This window comes from Physeter macrocephalus, chromosome 11, assembly GCF_002837175.3.
Source record: "Physeter macrocephalus isolate SW-GA chromosome 11, ASM283717v5, whole genome shotgun sequence".
Lineage (NCBI taxonomy): Eukaryota > Metazoa > Chordata > Mammalia > Artiodactyla > Physeteridae > Physeter > Physeter macrocephalus.
In genome coordinates, this window is record NC_041224.1 from 10,383,832 (window position 1) to 10,404,609 (window position 20,778).

At 40.5% G+C, this 20,778-nt stretch overlaps 1 protein-coding gene across 1 annotated transcript in view; it reads left to right on the top strand.

The window, feature by feature from the left end:
- Nucleotides 1-20,778, top strand: part of CUBN (cubilin) — a 272,915-nt gene that overhangs the window by 201,228 nt on the left and 50,909 nt on the right. The window contains exons 52-56 of the mRNA XM_007118498.4: nucleotides 1,169-1,290; nucleotides 1,837-2,062; nucleotides 3,558-3,745; nucleotides 9,181-9,337; nucleotides 10,772-10,921. Of these exons, the coding sequence (XP_007118560.2) occupies nucleotides 1,169-1,290; nucleotides 1,837-2,062; nucleotides 3,558-3,745; nucleotides 9,181-9,337; nucleotides 10,772-10,921 (843 nt within the window). The remainder of the gene's footprint in view (nucleotides 1-1,168; nucleotides 1,291-1,836; nucleotides 2,063-3,557; nucleotides 3,746-9,180; nucleotides 9,338-10,771; nucleotides 10,922-20,778) is intronic.

Below are 20,778 nucleotides of genomic sequence, written 5' to 3' on the forward strand. Positions count from 1 at the left end.
ATAAATTGTATTAAAAGATTTTTCTCTTGTTAAACCATCCTTTCATTTCTGGGATAGACCCTACTTGGCCATCATGTGTATTTTGGACATATTACTAAACATAATTTGCTAATGTTTTGTGCTAGATTTGTATCTGTGACATTCAGTTTGTACCTGAAAATTCAGCCCAAGACAAACAGTACTCCTCCTTGCTGCTTCTCTGGGCCATTAGAGTTTTTCTAGTCCATTTCACTAATACGGCAGTCCTTTTAGATTCTGAACTTTATGTAAAAGCCCTTGCTTTTGTGGAGGTCCAAGGCCATATGTTCTCTTTTTGCCTGATCATCAAACCTCAAAGCACAACTCCTGGGGCCCACATCTTGATTCTATATCCTCTTAGACCGACACACTCTCAGTTTAAGATACCCCTTGGAATTTGAGTACATTTATTGTTTATAGTTCTGAGAGATCTCCTTTCTTTCCATTAAGTCGGGCTATGAATCAAATATATTTTGGTTATCATTTCATTTACCATTTCTTTGTGTTATAACCAAATGGTTGGTTGGAGAAAGGAGTGAGATTGATTATCTATTCAGTCAACCATGTTGCCAGCTGGTTTTTCTTTATCAGATTGAAAGAAAAGAGTCAGATTTCAGGAAGCAGTATTATTTGTGTGGAACATCAGACCATACCATGCTTTAGAAATGTATCCATGTTTCAACTTGCCATACTAATGTACACTTTGATAGCTGATTACAATATATGTGCTTGTTGTCAAACGACAAAGTCTTTAGTTATGGTACTCGTCATATTCTTCAAGCTTACATTTATTTTCACAGGCCGAGTTTTTTTTAAGAAAGGCAATGTTCTTTACTTTGTCCCTAGTGCATTTACTGTCAGTTCTATGCTCATCTAATTATTCTCCATTTATCGTTCAGATAATCTTCCTTCTCCTTTGTATCAAACTTGAGCCTGCCTTCACTGTGTGATTCCATTTGATTAACACTATATGGGATTCTGTTGATTTCTAATCTTCCATCTAGTTTTACTTTGCTTTCATCTATTTATTCATTTATTGTCCTTTTTTTAAATCATAAAGTACGATGGCTATAAGTAGTATTTACTTTGGCTTTACAGAATTTGGTGGTTTTTTTCCTTTCTTATTTAGAAGTTTACAATCTAATTTCAGACTGTGGTGGAGTACAGATAGGTGAGAGTGGAGTGATCTCAAGCCCCAACTATCCAGCCTCTTACGACAGTTTGACCCACTGTTCTTGGTTGTTGGAAGCCCCACAAGGCCACACCATCACTGTGAGTTTTGATTAGTGTGTAAAATAATTCTGAAATTATACAACAAAAGTACCATGTCCTGTGTGGAAACAGAGTTCTTTTAATAAGCAAGTGATTAGAATAGGCTTTGATCCAGGTCATCTTCTCCCTAAAATTCTCTGATTAGAGTATATACATTGGCATCTACAAGTTGACAACTAATGAAGAATGAAATAGCTTTCATTCTTTTTCAAGCACAGGAGAAGCTCGCTATAGAAGACAGTTCCCCATCCAGAAAAGAGATGTATTTATGTTCTTGATATGAGTTGCCATCCCAGCCCAGGGGACTGAGGATGACCCTAATGACTCCTGTTCTGGGAGAAATATCCCTTCTCAAAATTTCCAAGAGAAACTTCAATAAGAAAAAAATAGAGGAGGACAAGGGAGAATGAAATAAGAGACATAAATACAAAATTATATAAATTAAAACAAAATAAAAGGGCGTGTAAGGACTTCAGTCGAACTCTACGTAGATAGGCTCACTTACAGCTCAGAGTGTTTCCTCATTTCTTCCCTTTTCTCCTGCAGCTGACATTCAGTGATTTTGACATTGAAGCCCATGCAACCTGTGCTTGGGACTCTGTCACAGTCAGAAACGGTGGTTCCCCCGGATCACCCGTCATAGGACACTACTGTGGAAGTTCAAACCCCAGGACAATCCAGTCGGGTTCCAACCAGCTGGTGGTGATTTTTAACACGGACCATTCGGTGCAAAATGGTGGCTTTTATGCCACATGGAACACAGAGACTTTGGGTAAAAGAAAGAAACATTCTCTGCGCTTACTGTCTTTTATCATCGATGTATTTTTTTAATTTCTTAACTAGCCCAACAAGTATACATTTTGTACCTACTCTCTGTCAGACTCAATTCTAAATGTTTACACATGAATCTCATGAAGCAACCTTGTAAGGAAGACACAGTATCAATGCACATTTTCTCCACTTGCATGGGTGGAAACAGGATAAATGGGTGGATAATTTGCCCAGCTCGTGTAGCTGATGATCAGCAGAGTCAAGATTTGAATGAAGACAGCAGAGCCCAGAAACTTTGCTCTTAATACTTCACCGTGCTGTCTCCACAGGCAAAGGGCCATGGTACAACTAGGGAATCACAAGTAATAGAAAATATGTGTTGGAATCACAAGTAGTTTAACGTATTTGGACCATGGAGGCAGAATGCTGAGTGGTGACCTGAGGGCAGGAAAATAAGTAGTCCACATCCTGGAGAGCCTTGGCTTCTACATTATCCCTCGAGCAGTGGGGAGCTATTTGAAGAGTTTTGAGCAGCAAAGTGACAAGATAAGATTTGTGACTTAGAATGAATGCTCTGTATGGGGCAAAACATGATAGATTCCATTTCAAAAGATTACTTGTTGTATCTGCAAACTATGAAATTTCATTTCATGGAAATTCCCAGAAAATATAAGCCTTGCATCGGACACTTTTGTCAGGACCTCACCATAGTCTTGCAACATCACACAGGGCAGTTATTTCCAGAAGAGTCAAGATGTTTGGGGAGCTCTCTGAGTGCTGCTGAAGCAGAGGGGAGCTGAGATGAACCACTGGTTTTCCAAGGGTTTAAAAGCGGAAGATACAGGGAACACTCTTTAACTTCATTTTGTTTTGAGTTCATATTTTTTTTTCTTTTGCCATCTCTTAAGAACATACGTTAATTTTACAAAATAGTTCTAGATTTTTCTTTCTTTCAATCCCTGTAATTTCAATCCCTGTAATCCATGTAATTGTTCAACCATCAGCATTTCAATATGAATGAACCAGGTTACTTAATGGAAGATTTTCCCCTCCTCAAGATCATTTTCTCCCGTCCAGGATGTTAGCGTAAAATTGCAGATGAGTATAGACTTGTATTCTCATGTGTTAGTGGCAATAAAATACAAAGCTTGAGATTGTTGGGCCACAGATACTACATAGCCTCAAGGGGAGTAAAAATTATTGCTCTTGTTTGAAAACAGGATAGAAGTCTGTCCTCTCCATGGCAAGGATTAATGGTCTCAGGCGAGTTCAGTATAGGTGTAACGAAACAGTAACAGCTGTAGCCTCCTGTGGCTTCAGTGACCTTCCGTTTGCTGAGAGTCCTTGTGGACCTGCCCCGAAGGTCAGAGACTCATATGTAAGGAGAGATGCACTGATATCTCACATTTAGAAATGTGTCCTCTCCAGAAGTCTTCAGTTACCAAAATTGTTATTTTCATCACAAGGTAATGACTTTTTCCATGACAATTTTTCAGGTTGTGGTGGAATACTTCATTCAGACAATGGTACAATCAGATCCCCCCACTGGCCTCAGAATTTTCCCGAGAACAGCAGATGTTCCTGGACAGTCATTACTCATCAAAGTAAACACTTGGAGCTCAGCTTTGACAGCAACTTCCTCATCCCCAGTGGGGACGGACAGTGTCGGAACAGCTTTGTGAAGGTCAGTGCACTTGTATATTTAATTGGAGCCAAGCTGGTTGCAGGAACATAAACGTTTACACTTGAAATGACTCATTGCCTCTCAAAGGAGGAGAAGGACAATTTTGCTGCTTGGATTTCTTGAATGAAAAACTGAGAAACCTCAACCACTAGGAGTTAAAATTTGAACCACAACACACATTGCCCTGTGACTTTCATTCGCTAATACATAAGCAAAGACACTTAATTTAGGAGATTGTCTCACCTTATTAAATTCTCATGAGCATTTACGGTTCTTCCTTTCTATAGAAACTAAAGAGAGAAGGGCAGATTTCTTTCTTCCTCCCTTCCTTCCTTCCTTTTCTTTCTCTTTCTTTCTTTCTTTCTTTCTTTCTTTCTTTCTTTCTTTCTTTCTTTCTTTCTTTCTTTCTTTCTTTCTTTCTTTCCTCCTTCCTCCCTCCCTCCCCCCCCCTTTCTTTCTTTCTCGTTTTCTCTTTCTTTTCTTTTTTCTTTCTTTCTAATAGACCTCCAAGGACAAAATGAATCAAAGTCACCACGACAGGCAACATTTAGAGTATCCTATAAAAATTATAGAAGGCTAGACATGCACTAGCGTCAGCCTTCACCTGAGCCTTAAGTGCCTACAAGCTGACCAGACCGTGGGGGACCCATCCATGTAAAATCATGGCCATGGGTCAGTCAGTAAGGCTCTCTTCCTCTCCAGTTGTAAATACTGCTCCTGTGGCACTGACATCCCTATTCATTGACTTATGACCGTGATAACTGTATTAAAAATTCATTCCATCTGTGCTATTTTATATCTCATGTGTTCTATCGCTAAGAGGACATACACCTTTTAGGGGAAAGAACATTTGCCTGGACTCTGCATCTCTTGCATTTACCACCTGAATGTTCCTCTATGAGCCAATTACACATTTGGGCTTTAAATTACTCAGCTGTAAAGTGAAGAGAATAATTCCTACTTTAGTAGGACTGTTTTAAGCATTAGATGTAATACGATATAATAACATAAATAGTGCTCAGGACTTGGAATATAAAACCACCTAATGAGTAGAAGTGGCTTGTATTGTCGATGTTGTTATTATTTTACATCATCTCTCAAATTATGTTTTACATCTAACTGATCCTTGCATGCTGTTTCAATAAAAATCCTAGACTTGTATATAATACACGTAAAACAAAACATCGTTTACACTTTTCCTAATTGCTTTTTTCACGAAACAAATGAACTCTCTCAGGAATTGAGTCAACATCAAATATATAGACAAAGTAAAGTCTTTCAAGTTCTTCAATTGTAAAAATGGAATGTGAAAAGTTAGTCAGTCCCGTTTCTCCTCTGGATGGAATGGGAATCCCTCTAACAGCAGGCAAGGCTGAACCACTGGCGGGTGGGATCCTTCTGGAACTCTGACAAAACTCAGCGGCCTGGGAAACACACTTTTTCCCTGCTGGGCCTGAGACTCCAGTTTTTGCCCAGAGATACGGAGGTGGGTAAACAAGACAAGCAAGAGGGGCCCAGCTCCAGCAAGCAACCCTTAGCCTCAAACCTTATACAAAAATTAACTCAAAATAGATCATAAACCTAAATGTAAATATACAGCTATAAACTTTGAGGAGAAAAAGAACAGAAAATCTTTGGGACCTAGAGATAGATGAAAAGTTCTTAGACTAAACATCAAAAGAAGAATCTGTAGGGCTTCCCTGGTGGCGCAGTGGTTGCGCGTCCGCCTGCCGATGCCGGGGAACCGGGTTCGCGCCCCGGTCCGGGAGGATCCCACGTGCCGCGGAGCGGCTGGGCCCGTGAGCCGTGGCCGCTGAGCCTGCGCGTCCGGAGCCTGTGCTCCGCAACGGGAGAGGCCACAACAGTGAGAGGCCTGCGTACCGCAAAACAAAACAAAACAAAAAGGCAAACATTTAAAGAAGAGTCTTCCAATAACAAACAAATCAATCAGCAATTCAACAAATCATTGCTCTAGGCCCGCATACCACAAAAAAAAAAAAAAAAAAAAAAAAAAAAAAGAAGAATCTGTAAAAGGAGAAATTAATAAATTTTACCATATCAAAATTAAAAATATTTCACTCTGTAAAGAGATGAAAAGGCAAGCTACAAACTGGGAGAAAAGATTTCCAAAGCACTTACCTGACAACAGACTGCTATCTAAAGTACAGACAGAACTCTCACACCCAACAGTAAAAATACAGAGTCCAGTTAGAATACGGGCAAAAGATATGAACAGATATTTCACCGAAGAGGATATTCGGGTGGTGAATAAACATGCGAAAAGATGTTCAACATCACCAGCCGTTAGGAAAAATGAGACTTAAAACCGCAACGAGTGCCACGCACCTAGCAGACTGCCCCGAATAAAAAACAGCAACAACACCAAATCCCGCCAAGCTTGCAGCGAGGCTGTATCACTTATTCATCGCCAGTGGGAACGTAAAATGGCGCACACCACTCTGAAAAATAGTGTGGCAGTTTCTTATAAAACGAAACGTGCGCTTACCGTAAGATCCTGGGCATTTATCCCAGAGTAATGTAAACTATGTCTGCACTAAAACCTGCGCACAGATGTTCATAGCAGCTTTATGGGCAGTAGACAAAGACTGGAATCAGTGCACATGTCCTTCAACAGGTGACTAGTTCAGTGAGCTCTGGTACCTCCATACTGTGGAGTACAACTCCTCGGTAGAAGTAAACAAACTTTTGACAGGCTAACGATCTGAACAAATCACCAGGGAATTAAACCAAGTGAAAAAAGCCAGTCCCGAAAGGTTACATACTCTATTGTTCCATTTACATAATATTTTTGAAATGGCAGTGCTGAGAAACGGAGGACAGACTACCAGAGGTTAGCAAGATGTGCGTGTGGGAATGAGTCGTGTGTGGTTATAAAAGGGCAACTCTAGGGAACCTCGGTGTTGGAGCCGCTTGGTGTCTTGAACGTGGTGGTATAAGCTTGTATGTAACCGAATACACACACACGTGCGTGAGCCTGGGAAACTGAGGAAGATGAGTGGACTGTGTCGAGTCAGCGTCCTGGTTATGATATTATATTACAGTCTTACAAGCTGTCATTGTTGGAGGAATCTGGGAAATGGGTACAGGGGATTTCTCTGTATCTTACAACTGCGTGTGAATCTGCAGATACTCAGTAAACGTTTTTTTTAAATGGCTTGAGTGATAAAATATCACCTGAAGCCAGGATGGATTGTACAAACCCTAAGAAACGTCAGAAAGTTTTTGACAGCTTTGTAACATTTTGTAGGTCCAGTATCATTTAAACGAGTTCTAGGTCATAGAGCCAATGACATGAGATCTTGACTGACAGGTATCGATGAATATTTAACAACTCTGGTATACCATTATTATCATTATAACACCCGTGTTCTTGAGCCAAAAGGTACAGATGTCAGATCCGTAATTAATGACTTCAGAAGAGTATAAGCCCGTGAGGATTCTTGAAGTTCTTTGTTAAAGAACTGGAGAGTCTTTCCTAAAAGTTTTAGCTCTTATCACTTCACCTCTTGAGTGATGTTTGTAAAGATAGCAGATGCAGATCTCTCTCTCAGTAAGTCATGTTTACAATTTAACAGAATGTGGTTAGAAAACTTCTGTATACTGTTTCCCTGGAGAGTTAAAGGCAGGGGCTCAGGGGACATAAAGGGGATATTAGGGAAAATAGGGGGTGTGCACTTCTTTCCTGACCTTTTTTTGATCTTTTGATTTGGCAGAATATCTTTGCTTTTGTTCTCAGCGGCTCCAGTCCCAGGCACCTCCCATATCTCATAAACGGCACATGTAATTGGACTTCAGTAAGATGATTAACAGCAGGACTCGCAGTGTTTGAGAATCCGTTGAAATGATACGACTTTAGGGAGCTGATGGTGCTCTGGACTGGCGTTACCTGGCGCCTCTTCCCGTGCGCTGATCAGCTAATAGAAACGTTTGTAAGGGCTTGGTGTGTGATCGCTTTGTTTGAGGAAATAGTCCCGAGAGTGATATGTTCAGAATGAGTAATTTGATGTGAAGGGAATGTTGAACAGTTAAGTAAGACTAACCCAAACCCAATTACCTTCTTGCCTTCCCGGGCTAGATAATTCTTAGTTGGGGGTTTGGGGAGGGCCATCACGGGACGTCCAGCAGCACCCCTGCCTCCTACCCACTACAAGCCACGCCCACACCAAACGTGGCAATTGAAAACACTTGCAGACATCAGCAAATGCCCCCAGGCAGGGCAAAATTGCTCCCGGTTGAGACTCACTGGTTAAACAAGTTTAACAGTCCTTTTCCCCCAATAATGTGCATTTATTACCTAATACCAATGTTTTCCGTGAGTAACTCAGCACTGCTGTAGATACCATGATCTCTTGCCTGAACGACTGCACAGCCTCCTGGCTGATCTCCCAGCATCCTCCCTTTTCCTTCTCGTCTCCGCTTTGAGCTTCAAGCCTCCTGGAGGCCCCCCGCCACGTCCAGGATGTGGCCCGGACCCCTGACCTGCCACGGGGCTTGCGCTGACTGCAGCCCCGCCTCACCCCTGGCTCAGTTTTCCCTCTCTTTGAACTAGCCCTGCCCCTTCCTGCCCCTGGGGCTTCTTCAGGCCTCTCTTGAAGTCAGGCAAAGCCCCTCCTACACACTCAGCAGCTCCACAGCAGCTCCTTTCACAGTTGGAATTTGCGTTTAAACATGAGTCTGTGATTAATAGCCTTCCCTAGGCTGGTCTAGGGCTGGTGTGATCGAAGTTGGAATTTTGATCCTCGCAATTTATTCCCCAGCGACTATTTCTCAAATGAGCCTATCATCATTTGCTTCTTTTAAAGTGGCCGGGGTCTACCTGGGAGTTGGTGACCCCGTCTTTAGTGAATTGCAGAGAGACTGAATCTCATCCTTTCTTCAAAATGAACCTTAACATTCAACAGTGCCAGGAAGTCTTCCATGATTTATCCCAATTCATGCCAATTACATGTAGACCTGAAATTCATACCCTCTTTCTTCCCATGGGCTTCTTGCTTGGTAAATCTTCTCTACTTGCAACCCACAATTTGCCAGCCAACCGGGACAAATGGTAAACCCCACAGGAGCACACATGCTGCTCTGTTTCCCCCGGCACACAGCAAGTTGAGCTACATCAGCTCAACTAGGAAGAACCAAGAGGAAACTGGGTAGGGTTTGAGGATTGTTTTTTTTTTTTTAAATCACTGCCTAGATACACAAAAACGAGCAGTCTCCTTGCAAGACTCACGAATGGGCTATACTATAAAAAAGCAGCCTAAAGAAATGTTCTCAAAGGAAAATATTGCAGATTTGTGTGTTTTGTTTGCTATTACGTTTAGTCTGTGTGCACCTGAGTGCTACTACCTTCCAGCCTGAGCACAATTAAACGTTGACGAGGGAAAACCTGGGGCACTAAGTCATGTTTCCGGCTTTGCTAGGTGTGGACAGGCACTCAGGAGGCCGACCGGGCACTGTTAGCCTCGAGCTGCGGGAACGTGGCCCCGGGTCCCGTCATCACGCCCCGAAACGCCTTCACTGCTGTGTTCCAGTCGCAGGAGGTCCCAGCTCAGGGCTTCTCTGCATCCTTCGTTAGCCGTAAGTAGCGCTGAAAACCAAACCCGGGGGCCCTTGGAAGGGCGTGGCTGCCCCAGGCAGGCTTGGGGAGAAGGCGTCTGCTCCAGGGTCGGCTGGTCTGGAGGTCCATGGGGAGAGTCTGGGTGGGTCAGCTAATCCTGAGTGCACCCTTCCTTCCAAGTCGGCAAGAATGGGACTGAATCCAACCGTAGGTCAGTAGAGACATGCTGTAGAAGGCCAGAGTGCCCGTCGCTCATGTCTGAAATTAACCCTAAAATCCGCACGGGGCAGGAACCGGGCAGAAGCCCAGGAGGCCGTAAGTAGTAGACAGTCAGCAGGCCGGGCCTGGAGCGCAGTGCCTGCCTGCATGGAACTCGCCTGGGGCTGTAGAAACCCGGGCTTCCCCCCAGGCCTATGGGAATGCAGAACTTCCCTGGCCGGGGACTTACATGTGTTAGCTCCCACCCAGATGATCTCAGGCTCAGTCAACCTTGGGGGCCGCTTTCTTCAGGTTTTCCCCTTCCTTCTCTGACGGCTACTCACCAGGTAGAAGAGTGGGGCATGTCGTTTTCAAGTCTGAGACACGGTGGTGTGTGTGCTTGTCGGCTGAATTAAATCAAGTAGCAACTATTCGCAAGCCACTGTTTAGGAATAAATTTGACGAAAGGAATCAGAGGAAATAATGCAGTGAACAGGTATTTCAGACATGAATAAGAGGGTGGTGTGAAGGCAGTAACAAAAGACCACCGCAGACCTAATTTTAGGTCTTCACTTGGTCCGTTGTGTCTGTGTCTGTGTGTGTTTTAATATCAGTTTAAAAGGATACTGATATCTTCTGTCTATGTGATAGATAGGGAGTGTGTGGATTAACGAGTTAGTGGTTAGATGAAAACAAACGTCATTTTAGTAGTTAAAACGTAGCTCTCTTCGTTTCTGACACCTGGGAATCATGTGAGAATTTTTTGAGTTGGGATTAGTAAATTCAACCATTTTTATAAAGCAGGTATTATTTTTATAGCCATATTACAATGGTAACGAAAAGAACATATTTTTCTATCATATAATAAGATATTTTAAAACTGTTAAGCGTATTGATCTGGTACAGATCACTTTTCATTAGTTTTATTTCTTTAGCTACATGCATCCTCTTCAATCTTTGCTAAGTTGTTCTTCCTTTAATATCTTAAAATTAAGTGATTTGCAATGGATTTGTGGTAAAATTTCTACTTAGCCCAAAACTCTGCATCATTTTTCTAAAAAATATATAATATTCTGATTTTGCATATTTATTTTAAAATCAGAGCTCCATTCTTTTAGTTATTGTTACTTCCATTTGGAGTAGCTCAGAGAATATGTTTCTAGAGAGCTTAGGAAAGTTGAGGCTTTCCCTCACTGATAAAGAGATGCTGTCTGGGAGAACAGATGTTCTGATAATGGCTTTTTCTTCCCACTTAGGATGTGGAAGGAATTTCACTAACCCTTCAGGTCACATTGTTTCTCCAAACTACCCAAAGCAATATGACAACAACATGAACTGCACCTACATCATAGAGGCCAGTCCTCTGTCCGTGGTCCTCTTGACTTTTGTGTCTTTCCATCTGGAAGGTAAAGTTTATTCTTATCTAAGTTACAGTGGGTTCTTAATAAATGAATGAGTGATAAGCAGAGGCAAAGATTGTCTAAAAATCACCATTTGAGGAAAATATTAAAAATGTTACAGAGTGGAGTTGATGTAAACTTGATTAAAACTCCATCCAGGGGCTTCCCTGGTGGCGCAGCGGTTGAGAGTCCGCCTGCCGATGCAGTGGATGCGGGTTCGTGCCCCGGTCCGGGAGGATCCCACGTGCCGCGGAGCGGCTGGGCCCGTGAGCCGTGGCCGCTGCGCCTGCGCGTCCGGAGCCTGTGCTCCGCAACGGGAGAGGCCGCAGCAGTGAGAGGCCCGCGTACCGCAAAAAAAAAACAAAAACAAAACCCCATCCAATATTTTAAGAACACAAGTATCATCCTATACATTCCATCCAGAGGTTAAAAAATAATGCAAGAGCTTTAAGAACATAAGCATCACGTAAACGGCCTAAAGAAAATAAGTCTGAAATCTATTACATGTTAATCATAGTTTCTAATTTATTCATTTGCGTTTATTCTACACATGTACAGGTGCCTTCACACAGTCACACACACACACACACACACACACACTATAAACTAGCAAGAGAAACTTCACTTCTGAGTCAAAGTAGGTGCTCCATAAATGTTGAATGAATGAATTACTAAAATTAATAAATATTTGTGTTCTCCTTTCATTAAATATGACGGTGTGATACTCTGCCATCTTCTTTCTCATTTTCACCTTCATCAGTACCACAGGGCCTGGGAAATCCCTAACCACAGCGCCCCTTTGGGTTCATTCCCTGCCTGTTGGCGAAGGGGACAGTGGAGCTGCTGGTCTGGGCTGGGTTCTGACTGCACTGGACGCAGCTTGATGTTTACCCAGGTGGTATCATACGGCAGAGAAAAGTCTCCTTCAGGTGGATGGGCATCTCCAACCACTCAGTCATTTTAATATTTTTCACGAATTAACTTTTCATTTCTAAATTACAGTTAATCTGTACGTTTGCCAAGCTTCATCTGCCCAACCAGAATTTCTTTCTATTTGGGTTGGTCTCCCATGGCAGCGAAAAGTTAAACTTAGCAAAGTGTTCTACATTATTAAGCATCCAGGAAATTTATGTTTCATAAAAATAGCAATGACACATCAGTACTCATAGGTTGATAAATTATACAAAGTCTCTCTCACTGGATCCATTTTCTGTGACCTCCTTTTCCTACATTTCTACACGTTGTAGTTTTTGGTATGTGTTTGCTGGAAAATGCCAGGTGTAAATTGATGTATGTCACTGTACGAATGGAGTGTGAGGTAAAATACCATCTTCTCAGCGTTTGCTAACACAGAATTCCAGCAGTGTTAAAAGGTGTTCGTGATATATAAAGTATTAAGGGAAGGTAAAACAGTTTATATGAGAGATCCGGTTTTTTTATTTAAAATAAACTGTGTGAATAAAACCTGTAAGACTATTAACTAGTACTTAGAGTTGTTACTACTGTGTCATAGATTTATAGGTGATATTTATTTTCTTCTTTATGTCTTTTCTATTATCTTATAATTAAGGGAATGTTATTTTATTTTTTTATGTTAATTTTTATTGAAGTACAGTTGGTTTACAATGTCGTTTGTTTCAGGTGTGCAGCAAAGTGATTCAGTTATACGTACATATATATATTCTTTTTCAGATTCTTTTCCCTTTTAGGTTATTACAAAATATTGAGTAGAGTTCCCTGTGCTATACAGTAGGTCCCTGTCGGTTATCTGTTTTATATATAGTAGTGTGTATATGTTACTCCCAAACTCCTAATTTATCCCTCCCCCCACTTTTCCCTTTTGGTAGCCCTAAGTTTGTTTTCTCTATCTCTGAGTCTATTTCTGTTTTGTAAATAAGTTCATTTGTGTTAATTTTTAGATTCCACATATAAGCGCTGTCATATGATATTTGTCTTTCTCTGTCCGACTTACTTCATTTAGTATGATAGTCTCTAGGTCCATCCATATTGCTGCAAATGGCATTATTTCATTCTTTCTTTATGGCTGAGTAATATTCCAGTGTGTGTGTGTGCGTGTGTGTGTGTGTGTGTGTGTGTGTCTGTATATCTCACATCTTCTTTACCCATTCATCTGTCAGGGGACATATAGGGTGCTTCCATGTCTTGATTGTTGTAAATAGTGCTGCAATGAACATTGGGGTGCGTGTATCTTTTCAAATTATAGTTTTCTCCAGGAACTATATGCCCAGGAGTGGGATCCGTGGATCATATGGTAACTCTATTTTTAGTTTTTTAAGGAACCGCCATACTGTTCTCCATAGTGGCTGCACCAATTTACATTTCCACCAACAGTGTAGGAGGGTTCCCTGTTCTCGACACCCTCTCAAACATTATTATTTGTAGACTTTTTGAGGATGGCCATTCTGACCAATGTGAGGTGATACCTCATGGTGGTTTTGAATCACATTTCTCTAATAATTATCGATTCTGAGCATTTTTTCAAGTGCCTATTGGCCATTTGTATGTCTTCGTTGGGGAAACCTCTGTTTAGATCTTCTTCCCGTTTTTTGATTGGGGTGTTTGTTTTTTGATATAGAGTGAAAAAGTTATCTTAATAACAGGGGAAAAACATGTGTCTTGGATTGTGCATTTATATGTGCATTTGTCCTCACTAAATTACATAAACACGAGAATATCATATGCCAATATTATTTAGACTGAAAAAGGAGATGCTGGTAAATGTACTATATAATATAGCCACAGAAAGCACTGCCTGTACCAATGGTACATGTATTATTAGAAGGGAACCCATACTGACACCGCACAGTAGCTCCCTGAGTTTAGTTGACAGGTGGGGTAAAGGGGCGAGCATACTCTAGACTACCTGACCTGGGGAGGGGTAGGGCAGGCGTGGTATTTTAGGACGGGTCTCAATGCCAGATTGGCCACTTACTAGTCACATGACTTTGTACAAATTACTTAACCTTTCTGGTAATCACTATAACTTTTACCAAAATATTGATGTAAAATAGTAGTTGTGAAAGTCAGATCGTGCCCGTAGAAACATACCTTGTGAACCATTGTTTTGTTATTTTTGCTGCCACCAATCAGGATCTCCAGACACGCCCTTTAACACCAGTCGGCTGTGAACAGATATTTCGTTTTGCCAGATACAGTGATTTCTTTTTCCTAGTGGATTTGCTTGTTCTCACCCAGTTTAAGAGACTGATCTTTTTATAAGATAATATCGTTATGATAATATCTTGTGACATTTCCAGTGTTACACGTACTCAGCGTTTTCAAACTGCTAAGTGAGTAATTTCTGGCTTAGATTAAATGAATCATGATGATTCCTAAAAAGGGCAACATTAATCAGATTTATTTTGTGGTTAGGTTCTTATCACTAATCCTATCAGTGCCGAAGTTCATGGAATACCATCAGCAAGTTAGAGATCCACTAGCTACAGTAAAAATCACCTTCCACCCCTTAAGTGAGCCTGAGGAATTCCTGTTCAGTGCATTGTGATAAAACTGAGTGAGAGTTGCTCTCAAGAAAAATCACAGCCTGTCTGCAGGAGCATTGGTCTTCCTAGCTGCCATAGGCCATAGACCTGTTTCTGAGAGATTCTGTCCAAATGACTAAGTATTTCTGAGCCCAAGCGGCCAGCAGACCCTGCGTTGACCTGGGTGGAGATAAAAGTTCTGGATCTGCTTTTTGTGGTGGGCCATTGGCACAAAAGGTGGATTTATCAAGAAGATGGACTATTCCAGGCTACAGAATACTAGAGGGAAACACACTTGTCCATGCACTGTGTTTACTAAACACTGACAACTGGTTAGGAAAGGTTTTACTATTCAGGCTAGTTTATTGTTTATTGACCTACACACACACACTAGTACTCTTCCTGCAGGGAGGGTACAAAGGTTCAGTGACCTACTTTCCACTAAATAAGTTGCTCTGAAATTATGTTATGGTATTTTATGTTGGCCTAAGTTTCTCTTCCTCCTTATTATTACATTTCCAATGCTAGTCATTCTGTGAAATACAGACATATGTTTCTTATATAATCCCTACTGAACTATAAAAATTTCAGGAAAATCAAAAGTCATAGAAGAAAATTCCATTTGAGCGTTTACAAGACTTTTTTAAGTTACCTCAAGACTAAAATGGTTCTTGGTATTCTTTTTTTTTTTTTTTTTTTTTTGCGGTACGCGGGCCTCTTACCGCTGCGGCCTCTCCCGGTGTGGAGCACAGGCTCCGGACGCGCAGGCCCAGCGGCCACGGCTCACGGGCCCAGCCGCTCCGCGGCACGTGGGATCCCCCCGGACCGGGGCGCGAACCCGGTTCCCCTGCATCGGCAGGCGGACGCGCAACCACTGCGCCACCAGGGAAGCCCGGCTCTTGGTATTCTTCACAGCGTCTTCCAAAGTTGTGAAATAAAATAGAGATTTGACAAATTCAAAATGTTACTTTGGTCAAAAACAAAATGGCAAAAATAGACAAAATATAACCAGAAAGCATGAGGGAGAAACCATCAATGTTTCCAATGTACTTATTTTGGAATCAGATGTCATCAAATAAATACTCATTTTATTTTCCCAAATATTGAACAATCTAAAAGTATATTTTTCTGTTTTCATTATTCATGTGGCCAAGTAGATGCCTCCAAGTTACTGGGAGGATTATAGGTCTTTTTTTTTTTTTTTTTTTTTTTTTCCTTTATAGATAAAGAAAACACTTAACAGATGAGGTAACCTAAGACAAGCCAGTGCATTCTGTGCCTTGACTTTTCTATCATTAAAATTGGGTAATGGGGCTTCCCTGGTGGCACAGGGGTTAAGAATCCGCCTGCTGATGCAGGTGACACGGGTTCGAGCCTTGGTCCGGGAAGATCCCACATGCCGTGGAGCAACTAAGCCCGTGCGCCACAACAACTGAGCCTGTGCTGTAGACCCTGCGTGCTGCAACTACTGAGCCTGCGTGCCACAACTACTGGGCCCGCGCGCCTAGAGCCCTTGCTCCACAACAAGAGAAGCCACCGCAATGAGAAGTCCACGCACCTCAACGAAGAGTAGCCCCCGCTCGCCGCAACTAGAGAAAGCCCACGCCCAGCAACAAAGACCCAATGCAGCCAAAAATAAATAAATAAATTTATTTTAAAAAATTTGGGTAATAACATTGATTCCCCCTGGTGATAATGAGGGGTTTAGAATTCTAATGAAAAAATCCTACATCTAGGCAAATTCTAAACTCAGTTTTTCTCAGATCCGGAGTATCTCTTGATAAGAACTGGATAGAGAGTAGTCCCTTGGCACAGAAAATGGCCGAGAACCAATGCAAATGCATTTTGTTTACTGTCCTCTAGAGACGGCCTCAAAGGCCCCGAGAGGAATAAGGCTAGATTTCCAGAGCAGCCGCATGGCAAGTCCTACGTAACATTTGCCTGAATTCTCCTTCGTTAACTTAGAAGTCCTGGTTTACAGGGTACGCCTAATATAAAGCTAAAAAGAAAAAAGGAAGAAAATTTAGTTTTAGATTTTTTTTCCTTTTGCCCTTTTTTCCCACCAAGAAACAGATAACTGAGTTTTGTTGGTCTTAGTTCACAATTTCCTCTCCATTTAATCTAAGTGTTTTTTTTTTTCAAGTGGCATTATGCAGCTACTTACCATTTCTTTTCTTTGCTTCCTCAGTTGTTTCTCAAGAAATCAGAACGTAGGCCCATTTTGCAATCCATTATTTTAGAAAGCACTGGGCAATGGTTCTTTTGAAATAGTTCTTATTGATATTTTATTCAAATTGGCCAAGCCCCAGAGGAGACGATTTAGTTGTGTGAGATTCCTTGCTTGCCTGTGTTATAATACAAGACCTTGGCTTTCACACTCTGCGGAGCTTAGTTCTGTACGAGCACCTGCTTCTCCCTCCCAGGGAATCATCCTCTACTGGGGAGTCCAGTCTCCAAGCTACTCAGAGCTGCCCCCCAATTCACATCCCTCTCCCTGGAACCCTTTGCTATTTTACTGAAAGGACTTTATCGTATCTGCAATATGAAAATATTTCAACCAAAAGGATTTCCCACTATTTCTAGTCCTCTGGCATCTTTGCCTCTCTATCTATGGCTCTGAAGGAAAAGTGCAGTCGGAATCTAAATTCCACAGGTTTACATTATTTGCTGAATTGCTCATCCTTGGCTTCCCTTTCAATTCTCTCCAAGTTACTGGAATCATGATGAAATCCAGAATCGAACATTGCTCTCTGTAATGAAGATATGTGAATAATGTGATAAAAATTATTTTTCACTATGTTGGATAGAACCTTACCCATTTAAAATAATAAATGTGTCTTACAGTTTTTCAGAAAGATGGAAAATAGTCATAAAAACAAATCATGGAGGATTAGTTTACACCTCTGAGATTTCAATAGTAAATATTCATCAAATCATTTACTGAAGATAGGATTAAGAATGACTGTAGCCGCTTGTCCCATGACGTCTGTGGAGAAAGTATCATTCAATTTCAGGGTACCGCTCTTCCTGACGAGTTCTCATGTGTCTGATTGAATGCTGCCTCCCGGCCATAAACTCAACTATGATATACATCTTGCTTCTTGAAGAACTTTTTTTAAACCTTGACTAAGTTCTTTTCTCTCCCTAGAAGACAATCATCCTAGTTGCATTTAATTATATTCTACTTGAGAATTTTGTGTATATTTTGATTGTAAATAAGATATCACAATTGGTTCCCCTTTGATTATGGAAAAGTGTTTACTATCGTTATTTTCTTATGCCTGTGGTTTTGTCACCAAGTGTCTTCTCACTGAAGAATCAGACTGATATCTTTGATCTAATGCAGTGAGGTGATGTGTACAGCTTGAGAAAAAGATGTACGTGTGTGAATTATTTGATGCCTGCTGACATATTTATATCTCATTTTCTTGTGTATTACCTTGTTTATGCTAATCTGTGATTTGTTCTTAGACTTTAGGTAACTTCACAAATTCTGATATTATGTAATGTTTGATTTCTTATGGATAACATTTGGAAGAGCATCCCACCTTAAAGAAATTACTACTGGAAATGACATGAGAATGTTTTAATCATTAAGCAACTTGCCAAATATCACAACTTTCACAATTTATTGAGTCAGGCTTTAAAAATGAGCAGATTGTCTTGAACGGTTTGCTTAGTTATCTGATAATATATTGCCATCTACAAAACAATTAAAATACCCTCTCAGCTTCCTCTGCTTCTTCTTATTGTTGATACAGACCTTTTATAAACAACTAGTGCATTTTGGCTGTGTCTCAGTATAGATATACAACTGCTATTTCACAACTGATTTTTCTGTAATTAAATTAGTTCCTTTAATTTTTTTGAAACATTAGCAAGTATATGACATACTTTACCTTACATTTCACAGCCTTTCCATAATTTTCTAAGACAACCACCACTGTGATAGTCTATATCATCAAAGAGTTAAAAAACTAACTCTTTAGTACTTAAAGGATATCTGCATAGCAGGTCATTCCACCAAAGTAGAACTGAGATTTTAATCTAGCATCAGCAATATTTCCTTTCATTCTGTGATTTTGCTTTTACAACTTAATGTATTGTTGCTGGCTAAAGATATTTTTATAGCTAATTCATACAGTTTTTTGATTCTCACATTCACCTCCTCTGAATGTTTTAAATTCCAATGGAGCTTTTGGAACAAGAAAAATTCTAAGGCTATAATTAAGGTACACAATTTGGCAGTATTCAAACTGTGAATCTGAGTTTAATGTATTTCTTTTTTGTCCTGTTTTTCCAACATCATATTGTTTCTTATTACATGGTAAGGTCATTAAAGTTAAGTCTTTAACATTTTTAGCTTGTAGATTTATTCCCAATTAGAAGCATTTCTATTCCAGGATTTTCAAAATGAAGGACTCCTTTGGGCTTACTTTAATAAACATATCTTGAATTGATACCTCAAAATTTCTTCAGGTTGTATAAAAACATAGCTAAAATGCCAAATGTGTTCCTAAAATGACTTAAAATTTAAATTGCATAGATATTTTCTGATTAAAAAGTTATCAATTTTCTTTAAGATAATACAATTAAAAGAGGAGGGGGCTTTTAATGTACAAATATATTAAAAATGCATACATCAAGATTCTTTCTGTTAAAAGCAGTAGATTATCTTCAAGTTTGCTTAGATGTAGAGTTTATAGAAAGGATACTGGGTTATCTCATCTCGTCAAAGAAAGGTTTAAAAATAAGAAGGGGACTAATGGGCTTCCAGAACATGAATCCTTCAAAATGTTCTGTCTTTCCCCCTCTCCTTCTGCACGACAGCTTCATTTCCTCTTGTTACAGCCTGGCTTCCGACCGCAGTCAGGAGACCGCTGCTGCTGTTTTCCAAGTTGAACATGTTTGGCTCCCACTGTGGACTCCTTCTCACTCAGTTACAGTTTGAACACATCTGATTGGCCTAGATGGGGTCTGAGATCCTACCTTGGAGTAATCAGTCAATCTACCAACAGTGCTCAGGACGGTGGGGTTCCGTAAAGAATAATTGCAACCGTGATTATGATTAGGATAATCCTTACTATATCAATTAGGAATTTTTATGGCACAATTAACAGGAAACTTAATTCAACTTGGTTTAAACATAAAAGGGCAATTTATTGGCTTTCCTTCTAGACAACCTCAAAGTTGGTGGTCCCTCATATCCGCTTAATCTAGCATTTTCATTTTGTCATCAAACGTTTTACTTTTTCTGTTCTCACTCTGTGCTCCTCCAGTGTGAGTCTCACCCTAAATCTGGCTTCTGTCTTGGCTGTACGGTAGCTGCCCTCACAGTGGGGTTTGCATACCCCTCATGCATGTCTAGGAAGAGAGAGGATGTCTATCCAGTGGCATGCTGGAGTTGGCTTGTACCATCTTGCAAGAGTCAGTCATGCTCCTCTGGTCCAAATTCTGCATTTAATGACCTCGCTTTGGTAACTTGACATTGGTTATAGTGGGAGTATTTCTACCACAGAAATTAGCAAATGCTACAAATGAGGGTGTTCCTCTTTCCCTCGGAGAGCTGGTTGTTCTATTTACCAGCACACTACTGTCTATTCCAGATTCCAAACAGTTTACCAGAAATTTACTCTAAATGGATTGGCCTAGGTCACGTGCCCACCCTTGAACCAAGATCTATGGCCAGGGGACTTGAAATTATAAAGTAAATGTATACCATAGTTTCTTTAATTTATAAGAACGTTCTAACAGCAAACAGGCAGTCTGATTTTAAAGTCCATTATGTCATAGTATGTGCTTGTATAAGAGATTGTAACGTAGTTTTGGGCAGTTCCGATGGGGAATTTTAAGTAGGTAAAGTGCGTGTGTGTGTGTGTGTGTGTGTGTGTGTGTGTGTGTGTGTGTGTGTGTGTGTAGGTGTTAGGTATATGTTCAAGTTATCATCTAGATAGTTAAAAGTGTTTTCTGTTGTTTTTGTCAATGAGAACATGAAAAATATGCTATATCATTAACCATCAGAACAATGTAAATTAAATATCACAATGAGGTACCATTTCACACACAACAGATTGGCTAAAATGAAAAAGACTGACAATATCAAATGTTGGCAAGCATGCAGAGCAACTGGAAGTTTCATACATTCCTCATGAGAATAGGTACTGATATAACCACTTGGAAGAATTTGACTTGAGTTTCTTACAGAATTAAATACATACCTTATTTATGACCCAGCAATCCTACTCCCAGGTATTTACCCAAGAGAAATAAAAACTTACGACCATTCTAGTATCTAGAATAGAAAAGAACTCTTAGAACTCAACATCAAGAAACATATATCCCAGTTTAAAAATGGCAAAG